General features: G+C 32.9%; 3 protein-coding genes across 4 annotated transcripts in view; 2 read left to right on the top strand and 1 right to left on the bottom strand.

Moving 5' to 3' along the window:
• LOC144844370 (fizzy-related protein homolog) overlaps positions 1 to 13,399 on the top strand; it is a 108,235-nt gene that overhangs the window by 80,656 nt on the left and 14,180 nt on the right. Inside the window, exons 2-6 of one of the 2 annotated variants that reach the window (XM_078701253.1) lie at positions 10,470 to 10,569; positions 11,102 to 11,187; positions 11,609 to 11,661; positions 11,790 to 11,908; positions 12,311 to 12,521. In XM_078701253.1, coding sequence (XP_078557379.1) covers positions 11,113 to 11,187; positions 11,609 to 11,661; positions 11,790 to 11,908; positions 12,311 to 12,521 — 458 coding nt within the window. In that variant the 5' untranslated portion in view covers positions 10,470 to 10,569; positions 11,102 to 11,112. Of the gene's footprint in view, positions 1 to 10,423; positions 10,570 to 11,101; positions 11,188 to 11,608; positions 11,662 to 11,789; positions 11,909 to 12,310; positions 12,522 to 13,399 lie in introns of those variants that run through there. The other variant, XM_078701252.1, reaches the window with a different exon arrangement.
• LOC144844821 (putative rRNA-processing protein EBP2) lies at positions 175 to 3,929 on the top strand. The gene is made up of 9 exons (XM_078701908.1): positions 175 to 314; positions 762 to 845; positions 1,187 to 1,317; positions 1,571 to 1,694; positions 2,003 to 2,092; positions 2,259 to 2,334; positions 2,504 to 2,576; positions 2,728 to 2,896; positions 3,265 to 3,929. The coding sequence occupies exons 1-9, from the start codon at positions 273 to 275 to the stop codon at positions 3,334 to 3,336; spliced, it is 861 nt and encodes a 286-aa protein (XP_078558034.1). The 5' UTR covers positions 175 to 272; the 3' UTR covers positions 3,337 to 3,929.
• Positions 3,794 to 10,321, bottom strand: LOC144844822 (cilia- and flagella-associated protein 144-like). The gene is made up of 4 exons (XM_078701910.1): positions 10,045 to 10,321; positions 5,200 to 5,259; positions 4,790 to 4,893; positions 3,794 to 4,442 (listed from the first exon to the last, which is right to left on the bottom strand). Exons 1-4 carry the CDS (start codon positions 10,175 to 10,177, stop codon positions 4,329 to 4,331), a joined length of 411 nt encoding a protein of 136 aa, XP_078558036.1. The 5' UTR covers positions 10,178 to 10,321; the 3' UTR covers positions 3,794 to 4,328.

Here is a 13,399-nt window from a genome sequence, read left to right as displayed (position 1 = left end):
GAAAAGATATTAAAATTAGTGACTTATTTCTATTTTATATCAGTCACTGTTATGTGCTCCACTGGTGCTAAATTTGGTCCACTGAACCAGAGTTACCGTAGTACTATTTCTATTTCGGAAGTAAAAGGCATAAATGGCGCTCCGTAGAATATACCTCGCACTCTCTCGCACACCGCACACGCGAGAATAACCAAGAAGAAAACACATGTTGTTGTGATTATTTTTAATGATTTTAAATTCTACGTTTAGTTGTTAAATTTGCTTCAGTCATAATGGAATCAGATTTAAATGAGTTTTCAGATTCTGATGAAGAAGTGAGTTCGATTTATGAATATTTGTACTGGTTAATTTAATCTAATTTAGAGGTAAAACTAAAAGGACTAGGCTAGGCCTAGCCTAGGCGGTAGGCTAGCTAGCCTAGCTAGGTGCTGTCTGTAGTAGTACTAGGCCTAGTAGTGCTATAGAGGCTCTATTAGGCCTAGCTAGAGCCAGGCCTACACGTCTCACGTACTACACTAGATGTAGGTGTCTTATGCTCAGTTTTAGGTGCCAAACTGCAATAGTGTATTGAGTTAAAAGTAGGATATAATTATTAATTATAGATGGCCAGATCTGTAAATGCGTATTCAATCATAATGCATAATAATTAGACCAAAATCTTTTTAAATCCCAATTATCATTGAATGCCTTGCTCTCAAACCCAACCAATCAATATTCTCTAGTTGACTTTACTTATGTTTCCAAAAACTTTAACTTTTCAGCTGCAACAGGCACTTAAAGAAGGAAACCTTAAACCTGGTTTAAATTTTGCTGTTGCTGCTCCAAAACAATACTCAAATGATGAGGTAAGATATTAACTATGTCCTCATGTTTCTTTTTTCTTAGTGTTTTTATTCCAGAAACACTTCAATAATCAAGGTCCTGCTAAAAAACTTACTGTATACTTCCTAACTGTAGAAAAATCACTCATGCACGCAAATTCATTTTTACCATTAAATACACAATCCGAATTCCAGACTTTCCGAGGAAAACCAGACATAATAAGCCAGCCAAAGATGTCTGGTATTGGGAGAGTTGACTGTACCAAAAAAAATCTGTCTCAGAATTATCTAGAATGTTGGGTTGGTCAGGCAATACAAACATGATTTTTAAGCCTTTAAATGTTCACTTTGTATTCTCTTCAAAGGCTGGGTTGCAAAGTAAATTAGAGGAGTTGTCAAACGAACTGGAATGGTATGAAAGACTTGATGTAACAATACAAAATAATCAAGAAGATGAAACTAATTATGACGATGATTTTCAAAGAGAATTAAAATTGTAAGTTTTATTTTTTTTTTTTATATAAAATCTATTTTGTTGGTTATCATTTTAGTCTGCAGACATAACATTCCAATATATGTAAAAGTCTCCCAAATGTTATAAATGATTGATCTCAAATCTTTCAAACATATATGGATTTCACATTGATTCTGAAAATACAGAACATACATAAAAATGGAGAAAGCCATAGAAAGATAATGATTAAATTAATTTGAAATCTATTTTTAATAAGTTATCTAACATGTTTTAGTTATCAGCAAGCTCAGGAAGCAGTATTAAAATCTTTACCAAAACTTGAAAGACTTGGAATACCAACAAAAAGACCACCTGATTATTATGCTGAAATGGTCAAATCAGATGTCCACATGCAAAAGGTCAGTTGTTAACTTGCAACTTCATCCAGACAATTAATTTTTTGCTGGTAGAATTATAATCTGGTATGGAGAGACAATTAGCATTGATATTTGGTGAAATTTACAGTTTATAATGAAATGTCTACTTATAATGCTATAACAGGCTAGGGCCTATGGTCTCCTCTTTAGCACTTTCTGCAATATTTTTGGATGAATTAGATTTTGCATTTTCCCCGAATGATTATCACAGAAATCAAACTGTCATGGGTTGTATTTTTGAGTAAACTACTGTACAATACAATTTCATTGTTGGTTGTTTTTTTTTACAGGTTAAACAAAAAATAATAACAAAGAAAGCATCAATAGAAAAGTCTGAAAAGGCAAAGAAACTGAGAGAATTAAAGAAATATGGTAAAAAGGTGAGTGAACTGACCACTGACGATTATATCATGTGTCTTGGACACCCAACTGACCACTGACAATTATATCATGTGTCTTCTTTTACGTAATTCATTTGGCCATTTTCATCATTTAAACAAATTTGTTAAAGAATTTCCAATTTTTAAGTATTGTTTTATTTACTAGGTTCAACATGAAGTGTTACTAAAAAGACAGAAAGAAAAAAAAGAAATGATTGAAGCGGTCAAGAAGTATCGCAAAGGTAAAAGTCTGCAATGTACTTGATAGAGATTTAACTAAGTCACTGAGTAGGACATTGTATTGGAACATTTCAAAAAGAGAACTAACATTTTTGTTTTTTTTGTTTCACTCATAAAAAAAACCTTTAATGTAAACATAAAAACACAATCATCGCTATTTTATAATTCTAGGACAAAAGAGGGAACTTGATTTTCTCAATGATGACGAAGATAAAAAGAAACCTGGTGTTTCTAAAGTTAAAGGGTATGTATCATCACTATTACATAGTCCCAACTTTTTAATCAACTTTGTACAATTAAAAATAACATTTAACACCACAGGCACAGAACCCGCCCAATGATATAATGACATTTTTTTAAATAACACTAAATATACCAAATATATTCTTTTTCAGACCAGGGCAAAAAAGACAATTTAAAAATGAAAAATTTGGATTTGGTGGTCGAAAGAAAGGACAGAAACAAAATACCAAGGATAGTTTTAGAAACGTTGACAACATAAAATCTAAGAACCCGAAAAGTACTGGTATGAACAGAAAATTTAGTGGTGGAAAAATGAACAAGGTATGTTTGTGTGTCAGGGTATGATAATGGTCGTTGACAAAACCTGATAATTTCAGTCATTGAATGGTCTTTTATGGGGTTGGGGAATTTAGGATGGGTGGAATAGTGAGGTAAAATAGTTGAGTATAGGCTGAAATAGTTGATTGTAGGCTAAAATAGTTGAGTGTGGGCTAAAATAGTTTAGTGTAGGCTAAAATAGTTTAGTGTAGGCTAAAATAGTTGAGTGTAGGCTAAATTGATTTTTAGTGGGTGAAATGATGTAGGCTGGGTGAAATAATTGAGTGGTGGGATATAAAATAAAGGTTCTACCATATAACACTTGATATCAGATACAATTTCTAATTTACATGCATAAATGTTTTTTGTAGGGAAAAAAGGGCGGAAAGAATGTGAGACCAGGGAAGAACAGAAGACAACAGACAAAGAATAAAAGGAAATAGATATACATTACTCAAATATCCACTAAAATAATAAAGGCTTTGGATTAATTGACAGAGAAATAGTCCAAAAATTAAAAGTCAACTTGGTTAAGTCTAGGGCTGAACAGCATCTAAGTCTGTAGAGTTACTTGATAAGTCTAGGACTAAACAGCATCTAAGTCTGTCACCTGTTAAGTCTGTGTGGCTTTACAGCATCTAAGTCTATAGACTCCCCTGTTAATTCTAGAGCTTTACATTGTTTAAGTCTGTAGAGTTACTTGCTAAGTCTAGGTCTGTTATGTCACCTGTTAATTCTAGGGCTTTACATAGTCTGTAGAGTTATTTGTCAAGTCAAGTGCTCAACATTCTCCAAGTCTGTAGGGTTACCTGTTAAGTCTGCGTGGCTCATTAGCCAGGGCTTACTGTAGCATTGTTTGTTAAATTTGTAGGGATATATAAAATTGTATAACCACAACAATCAAGTGATATTTCTATAAATATTTATTGACGTAATGAAGCGAACATTTGTTGGTTGATGTTATTCAACCGAGTCTACTTAACTGAGTACCTATTCTATGTAAGCTGGTAATAAAGATAATGATTTTTGATCTTTGTTTTTAGTCTACTCTCAAGTTTGATCAAATCATCCAATGCGGTGGATTTCAATATATTTACAGTATAATTATTTAGACAACTTGATCATTCAACATGCATTATATTATTGAATACATTGTATATACAAACAACTTGCTGCTGTAATGCATCCCTCAATTAACAATAACAATTTTCAAACTTTAACAAATTCTTTGCGATTGGTTATTCTTACATAGCAATGTTTAAAAACAAGAAACTACTCAACTGTACAACACTTTTTTAATTTAATCACTTGAAACCGAAACTTAAAACGTTTAAAATTGCGCATTGAATTCAGTGGTCATAGAGGTATTGTTACTATGGCTATACTACTATAAAATGTTAGTTATTGCTGCTATACCCATAATTTCAGTTCTGTATTATTGTAGATTTTCTTGTTGTTCTTTTTGTCTCCAAGCTGCGTCCATATATGTTGTTATTTCAGAATTCTTTCGTGGATAATTAAGTCGTCGATCTTCTCTGTCTTGCGGAAGCTAAAAAAATACACAGAAATTATAACAGAATTAGTGTATTCACAATGTAGCATGTTTAGAAATAGTTCAGCATATTATTACCACGCCTTTGTTATGTTTTTATCGAGGAGAAACCCCAATTAAGAGGACAATGTTGGGTTCCAAAGGTACTCCTTTAAAAAAGTGGTTCTACTGTAATAGTTTGTCATTGAAAAAAGTCTGTTGAAAAAACTTTAAGAGAGCTTACTACATAAAAAGTTACTTCTTAACAATTGGAATGAGAATATTAAATTTACAGAATATGTAAACAAACATGTGATAGGATAAGTTATTACAGAAATACTACTAGTAGGCAATACTAAACATACCAAGGGTTTGTAGTACCAGCCTATTTCTTGGGCTTCAGTCTGAGGTGATTCAAACTTTTTAACTGGTTCTTGATAAGCTCGTTTAATAATTCGTAGGAAGTTGCCTATAAAATGTGAAAAATTAAGAACAAATAATATTAAATAATTGAATCGCAATAAAAATACAGTTAGGCCGACTTGTCTGTAGGTGAAAGGAGCAAATAATCTGAAAGAATATTAGTAATAATATGGAACTGAATATATTTTTCATTTACAAATTGATCTTTTTTTTTGTCTTTTATGGGTTCTTATCTTAACATTTTTATTTCTTCAATAGCTCATGAGTAAAATATACAATTATTGCACAATATTTAGTGTAAAGTACATCAATAATTTCACTAATCATTGTTAATTTGATTTTTAAAACTCACCATCTTCTTCACCATCTGCTGAGTCATGAACTGAGTTGGGCTTTCCAGTTAATGTGTACACTGTAATAAACAAAATGTAAATAAAATGAAATGGTGATCATTCAAAAGACATAACTGTATGCCTATAAGCCACTGTACTGAATACTGACTGAATACATCCAATTCAAGAATGCATAATTCCACCAATCTTTAGGAGAAAAAAACATGTTTCAGTATAAAACATGAGATTAAAATAACAAAGAAACACACATGTTTTACTTAATTAAAATAATTACTGTATATCATAGATATAGATATCAATCAAAATCAATTTATTCCATAAAACTAAGGATATAGGCTAAATGTACAAAGCTAACAAAGATGATGTCATCAAAATATGGAAAAGGAAATGTCTGTGAAGTTGGTTACTAGTTCCTAGTTCCTAGTTCCTTATTCAAATTCAATTAAAGGGACATTCACAAATATTAAAAAAAAACAGATTTTAATACGTAATAACTGTCTAATTGAGTTGATATTGCACCAACATGTTAGCCTTGACCTCCTCTACTTCTTCCGGTCAAAGTTTAATAACATTTTATGCATTTACGCCCTCTACGGCGAATAAGTAACTAGCTTTTACGAACGTTATAACACTTGACCTGCTTAATTTTTTCAAAATATTTTGGTATGAATCGATCACCCTTGACCTACTCTACCATTTGCCACTCCAGTTCCGCGAACTTTTTTGCGTCTACGCCCTCTACGGCGAATAAGTAACTGGCTTTACGAACGTTATAACACTTGACCTACTTAATTTTTTCAAAATATTTTGATATGGATCGATCACCCTTGACCTACTCTACCATTTGCCACCCCAGTTCCGCGAACTTTTTTGCATCTTCGCCCTCTACGGCGAATAAGTAACTGGCTTTACGAACGTTATAACACTTGACCTGCTTAATTTTTTCAAAATATTTTGGTATGAATCGATCACCCTTGACCTACTCTACCTTTTGCCACTCCAGTTCCGCGAACTTTTTTGCGTCTACGCCCTCTACGGCGAATAAGTAACTGGCTTTACGAACGTTATAACACTTGACCTACTTAATTTTTTCAAAATGTTTTGGTATGGATCGATCAACCTTGACCTACTTTACCATTTGCCACCCCAGTTCCGCGAACTTTTTTGCATCTTCGCCCTCTACGGCGAATAAGTAACTGGCTTTACGAACGTTATAACACTTGACCTGCTTAATTTTTTCAAAATATTTTGGTATGAATCGATCACCCTTGACCTACTCTACCATTTGCCACTCCAGTTCCGCGAACTTTTTTTGCGTCTACGCCCTCTACGGCGAATAAGTAACTGGCTTTACGAACGTTATAACACTTGACCTACTTAATTTTTTCAAAATGTTTTGGTATGGATCGATCAACCTTGACCTACTTTACCATTTGCCACCCCAGTTCCGCGAACTTTTTTGCATCTTCGCCCTCTACGGCGAATAAGTAACTGGCTTTACGAACGTTATAACACTTGACTTACTTAATTTTTTTTTAATAGTTTGGTATGAATCGATCACCCTTGACCTACTCTACCATTTGCCACCCAGTTCCGCGAACTTTTTTTGCGTCTACGCCCTCTACGGCGAATAAGTAACTGGCTTTTACGAACGTTATAACACTTGACCTACTTAATTTTTTCCAAATAGTTTTTGCATCGACGCCCTCTACGGCGAATAATTAATTTGTTATGGGTAGATGACCCTTGACTACTTTACCATTTGCCAAACTAGTTCCGCGAACTTATACCTATGTCCTTTTACGGCGAATTCATTTTAGTTTTGTTTTGACTTGTTACGATTCTAGAAGATAATTTCTGAAGCAAACACAAATACAACAGTTTGGTTAAAAACGATAACCACAAGTTTTATTCATTAACACTTTTCAACACAAGTAGAACATGACTACCTGAAATTAAAACAGCATTTAAAGTAGGCTCTATCGTAGTATATAAACTAAGAACTAATAAATAACTTCTTACGTCAACATGTGACGACACACTGCATAGTCATTCAATACCACCCCACTTCAATAAATGTTATGCCGGGCTAATTTTTCGCGTAATTGCAACAGTTGCAATCGATCCCAATGTAATATCTTTTTAAACTTGCTTACAGTACCCATTTTATAAAAGCGCACAAACCAAATCTGAACTTAAATGTCATTACAGCAACTGTTACTTAAAAACAGTTTACACTACCTTATAACAGCAAAATTAACATATTATTCATTAATACTGTTACCGTTAATATTAAAAAGCGCACAATATTCATTGAGTGATAATAGTCGTTTAAACACAATATACAGTAATAATTTCTTTCAAAACTGTCAAAAGCAATTTTTTTTCCCATTGCATTTTGTTTCCTAGGTAATATGATGTAGGAAGATAATTGTATCTAAATGTTAAGCATCACATTAAGTTGTTTAAATGGTGTTCTTACGCATATCGTTTATGGCATAAATGTCTTTTATTATAAAATCTATAAATTACTAAATGTTTTACCACTGTAGACCTAGAATGTTTGAACAAATCTCTGAATTAAAAATCACCCACATAGGCCTACAATGACATCATCTTACAGTACCCATCTATAAGCGCACAAAAAAAACAAAGCTGAACTAATTTTTTTTTTTTTCAAATGTCATTACAGCAACTGTTACTTAAAAACAGTTTACACTACCTTATAACAGCAAAATTAACATATTCATTAATACTGTTACTGTTAATATTTAAAAGCGCACAATATTCATTGAGTGATAATAGTCGTTTAAACACAATATACAGTAATATTTTTAAAACTATATTTGTAGTACCCGTCTATATCTCACAAACTAAACAATTGGGTGAAATAGCCACTAATGTGGATTTTTTAAATTTCATGATATCAACTGTTACCTGAAACATATTCATTAATAATCCTTTATTAATTAACAATTCAAGCGCACATTAGTCCTTGAGTGATAATAGTCGTTTTAAACACAATACAAACAATATTTTTTAAACTATACTTTCTACAGTACCCGTCTATAGCGCACAAAAATAAATGTTGAAATAATGTTTTTAAAAAATACCTGAAAACGGTTTAGGCTAATAGACTTTATAATATCAAAATTAAGATATTCATTAATAATCCTTTAACCATTAATATTGCCAATTAAAAAGCACATATTCTTCCATGAGGTATAAAAGTTGTAAAGAGAATACAACAATTTTGATCGAAAATAATTTTTTTAACTAAGTTGTTTTACCTAATACATTACCCATTATAGTGTACAAAGAAAACAATTATGTGAAATAATGTTATTCATACCAAATTAATTTGAAAAAATTAAGTAGGTCAAGTGTTATAACGTTCGTAAAAGCCAGTTACTTATTCGCCGTAGAAGGCGTAGACGCAAAAAAGTTCGCGGAACTGGGGTGGCAAATGGTAGAGTAGGTAAAGGGTGATCGATTCATACCAAAATATTTTGAAAAAATTAAGTAGGTCAAGTGTTATAGCGTTCGTAAAAGCCAGTTACTTATTCGCCGTTGAGGGCGTAGACGCAAAAAAGTTCGCGGAACTGGGGTGGCAAATGGTAGAGTAGGTCAAGGGTGATCGATCCATACCAAAATATTTTGAAAAAATTAAGTAGGTCAAGTGTTATAACGTTCGTAAAGCCAGTTACTTATTCGCCGTAGAGGGCGTAGATGCAAAAAAGTTCGCGGAACTGGGGTGGCAAATGGTAAAGTAGGTCAAGGGTGATCGATTCATACCAAAATATTTTGAAAAAAATATATAGGTCAAGTGTTATAACGTTCGTAAAAGCCAGTTACTTATTCGCCGCTGAGGGCGTAGACGCAAAAAAGTTCGCGGAACTGGGGTGGAAAATGATAGAAAAGGTCAAGGGTGATCGATCTATACCAAAATATTTTGAAAAAATTAAGTAGGTCAAGTGTTATAACGTTCGTAAAGCCAGTTACTTATTCGTCGTAGAGGGCGTAGATGCCAAAAAGTTCGCGGAACTGGGGTGGCAAATGGTAAAGTAGGTCAAGGGTGATCGATTCATACCAAAACATTTTGAAAAAATTAAGTAGGTCAGGTGTTATAACGTTTGTAAAGCCAGTTACTTATTCGCCGTAGAGGGCGTAGACGCAAAAAAGTTCGCGGAACTGGGGTAGCAATTGGTAGAGTAGGTCAAGGGTGATCGATCCATACCAAAATATTTTGAAAAAATTAAGTAGGTCAAGTGTTATAACGTTCGTAAAGCCAGTTACTTATTCGCCGTAGAGGGCGTAGACGCAAAAAAGTTCGCGGAACTGGGGTGGCAAATGGTAGAGTAGGTCAAGGGTGATCGATCCATACCAAAATATTTTGAAAAAAGGAAGTAGGTCAAGTATTATAACGTTCGTAAAAGCTAGTTACTTATTCGCCGTAGAGGGTGTAAATGCATAAAATGTTATTGAACTTTGACCGGAAGAAGTAGAGGAGGTTAAGGCTAACATGTTGATGCAATAACAAATCAATTAGACAGTTATTACGTATTAAAATCTGTTTTTAAAAATATTTGTGACTGTCCCTTTAATTGAATTTGAATAAGGAACTAGGAACTAGGAACTAGTAACCAACTTCACAGACATGAAAAGGAAACTGAACACAATAAACAAAAGCTTTTAATTAATATTAAAGCCGAGACCCTTAATTAAGAAACAATAAGGTGAGGTAATATTTTAATAAAGAAGTTATTAATATACAAAAACAAGATGGATTACTTTAAAATAAGATGACATGATTGATAAATAGTGAAAATGTACAATTAACTTACTCTTTTTGAACGGATTAATGCTGTAACTTGTATATAATTTCTGTGTTCGTTGTTCCTTCTTTATTGTCTCGCATAAAATTGCATTTTGATGGACAATATTTACAGGATCTTTTTCTCTTGCTGGCGCTGCCATTTAAAACAAAATTATACTAAAACTTAAAAGAAAAACAGATATTGGTACTGTTTTTTAGCCTGTGTGCAGCCTAGCCTTTCACTTTTTAATGACTTGGTTTGGTTTGAATGACTGTTGACGTGTGTTTTTGTGTGTGATGATGAGCTTTGTTCATGGTTGACAAAATATAAAAACAAACAATGCTGTCATAGAAACGAGGGCGAAGGTCACTGTTGATATCCCACAATTCCTAGCACCATAGAAAATGAAAACAACAACGGGATTTTAAATGCGCCTGACTTTTTTTAGTAGAAGGCTTACTTGTTTTACATTATTTGCCATAAAATACTAGTTTTAATTAATGAAATATAGATAGAGTCGAACCTTAATATACTAAAAATCAACCAATTAAGGTAATATAATTAGATATATGTGTTTTTATGAAATTATTACAAGCTTAGCTAGGCCTATCCTCGCTAAAAAAAGTTTCGGAAGTTGGGTGTCAAGCTTGTTTGGTTGCGGCCAGTGAAAACAAAAGATGCTTCGCCCAAGGTCGACGCGTCAATTACCGAGGCCTAGTTTAGTTTAGTCCCGGTATTTTTGTTCGTCCATCTACTTTTACTTTTTTTCTTCAAAAATGTACGGATCAATGATAGGCTAAGCATACTAGGCTATACTAAAAACTATATTTATATAAAATAAGTCTATAAAAGGCTAGGCCTAGGCTACATCATCAGTCAGGAACATACAAGTTAATAAATTAGCCTAGCTAGCTAGTAGGCCTACTATACAGAATAGTAGCTAGATATAGTGTGTAGATAGGCCTCACTCACACACAATTAATTAAATTGAACATCCTGCTTAATAATACTATTCCATTGTTCCAATAAATGTTACTTTCTGAGAACAATATACAGTAAATCTAACTTTAAGATTTGTTTACAGACTAACCAAATATGGACCATGACTATGAGAATCGTTTGTTGAGACAGCGAAATGGACTGAGCACGATTGGAACTCCAAACAAAGTGGTCAGTTTGTACTAATTAAAACTTAATTAAAAAGCTACCATATATGTAAATTACAAAACAAAACTGTTAATTGAACAACACAACAAAATTCCGCCATACAACTTTTCTAAAAAACAAGTTCGCATGATTTGATTCATTTGGAAAATAACTCTTATGGTCTGTCTACACTATCAAACTTTATGTGACAAAAAAAATGTAATGTGCCCATACACGATGACATCATATCTTTGGGCACATCACACCTTTTTGTCAAACTGTTACTGTAGTGTAGACAGAGCTTTATCTTAAATCAAACCCACTTTACAATGTGAAGTGAACACTAACATAGCCTCAGATTGGTTCTCGTCTTGCCAGTCACATTTGAATTCTATTCTGAAAAGTTGATCATTAATATAATTATCTTGTTTTCCTTTGTTTTTAGCCATTATCACCTGGGAAAGCAGCGTCACCTACAAAAGACAGATATGGAGACCGGTTAGTTTTTAATTGATTGTATTTTAACAAACAAAATTTGGGTTCTACTGTAAATTGTAATAATGCATAGTTTATTTTTATAAATCGCTTTGTACAATAATATTTAACTATTATATATTTTGTTATAGATTTATTCCAAGTAGAGCCGCAACAAATTGGCACGTAGGGTTTAATACAATTGAAGATAAAAACAAGAATTCCAGTTCAATGAAAAGACCAAGAGATAACAATGTGGAATCTGGCAAAGGTACAGTATGTGGCTGCTATAGGCATTCATTCATTAAATGACTGATGGATGTATGAACTATTGTAAACAAGACAAGATATTAAGCCAACCCACAGGTGTCCCTATTGGCAGAGTTAAAGTTAACTGTATTATGTATAATGACATACTCTATGTGATTATTTTCATGTAGACTAGAAGACATTTAGTTTGAAATTCCCCAATCATTTCTTTAAATAATGTTTTTTGAGGCATGAGTATATAAATATAAAATTACTTAAAACTATTATTGATTATATAACTTTAACATAATAAAATTGTTTTCAGTTGATACAACAATTAACAACTACCTATTGTATGTGCTAAAATGCATGACTTAGTTGATAACAAAGTAATAATAAACATTGTACCTTTGTATTTTCCTAGATACATTAGCTTACCATTGTCTGTTAAAGAATGAACTGTTAGGATCTGGTATTGATACAATAAAAGACCCACAATCAGAAGACCGTCGTATGGTAACACCACAGAAGGTGCCTAAGAACCTGTTTCATTACCAAGTACATGCTTATAGGCCTTCTAGTACACAAAATGCAGACTCATCACCGTACTCAATCTCACCTGTTGGTAGTAAAAGGTATGAATCCTTCTGGTACACAAAACTCATCACTACTGTACTCAATCGGGGTTACCCCAGCAGTGTAATAGTTCACACACAGCCACTGTCAAAAACTCATCATAGTACTATACACTGGGCCCTCTGGGAGAACAGTGAGTCTTTGACTGAAGAGGTAGCTACCCAGTATAAAGAATACATAATATAATAATGTTACTAGTAAAACTAGAACTGCCTGTGGCTCACTATGGTACAAGAATAGTGTACACACAATGATGATTTTCTCTAAACAGTCTGAACAATTTATGTACTGTAATGCAAACATACGTAGATTGGCGCCTTAATTCCTGAAAAAATGTCACGGTCAAGAACTTTTTTAATTGAATTTCTTTTAGTCCGTCATTCTTATTGAAAAAGACGAGCTCATTTAGGAATTAATTAAAAATGATATAATAAATTCAATGGCGCCATCTTCCCATTATTAATAATTAGAAATGATTAAATAAATAAAAAAATAAATTTTAAGAAAAAGTCTGAATCAATAAATTACTGTTGCGTACTATTAACACCTTTAATGAACACTTTTTCACTAGAGGATTACAATCGAAAACCAGCTTTTTATTATTCAATACATAGGTTGTATTTCAATCTTCAATTACAACATTTACAGTAATACTGTTTGGGTTCAAGGATGTGTTTACGCCTCGTGCATATTGCAACATTGTAAATACCCTCAAGTGCGCCGCATATCCACTAACGCACTCTGACTTGTGCATTATTTGTGTACTACTATCCACAGGGAATATTAACAAATTATTTGTTTATACACCACTGTAATTTAGTCCACAACTCTCATTAAGTTTAAATACATTTACTACAGTGGATCTGATTCACTTAAC

This window comes from Antedon bifida, chromosome 6 (genome assembly GCF_963402885.1).
Source record: "Antedon bifida chromosome 6, ecAntBifi1.1, whole genome shotgun sequence".
Classification (NCBI taxonomy): domain Eukaryota; kingdom Metazoa; phylum Echinodermata; class Crinoidea; order Comatulida; family Antedonidae; genus Antedon; species Antedon bifida.
Note: the sequence above shows the minus strand (reverse complement) of the source record. Positions and strands in the feature narration are given on the sequence as shown.

Bases quoted from the DNA above. Each gene is read 5' to 3' on its own strand.
- LOC144844821 (XM_078701908.1), top strand. From the start codon at position 273: ATGGAATCAGATTTAAATGAGTTTTCAGATTCTGATGAAGAA. The intron at 315-761 runs GTGAGTTCGATT...TTAACTTTTCAG, and splicing joins TTTCAGATTCTGATGAAGAA to CTGCAACAGGCACTTAAAGA. The intron at 2,577-2,727 runs GTATGTATCATC...ATTCTTTTTCAG, and splicing joins GGTGTTTCTAAAGTTAAAGG to ACCAGGGCAAAAAAGACAAT.
- LOC144844822 (XM_078701910.1), bottom strand. From the start codon at position 10,177: ATGGCAGCGCCAGCAAGAGAAAAAGATCCTGTAAATATTGTCCATCAA. The intron at 5,260-10,044 runs GTAAGTTAATTG...TGTTTATTACAG, and splicing joins CATTAATCCGTTCAAAAAGA to TGTACACATTAACTGGAAAG. The intron at 4,443-4,789 runs GTATGTTTAGTA...GTATTTTTTTAG, and splicing joins GCTGGTACTACAAACCCTTG to CTTCCGCAAGACAGAGAAGA.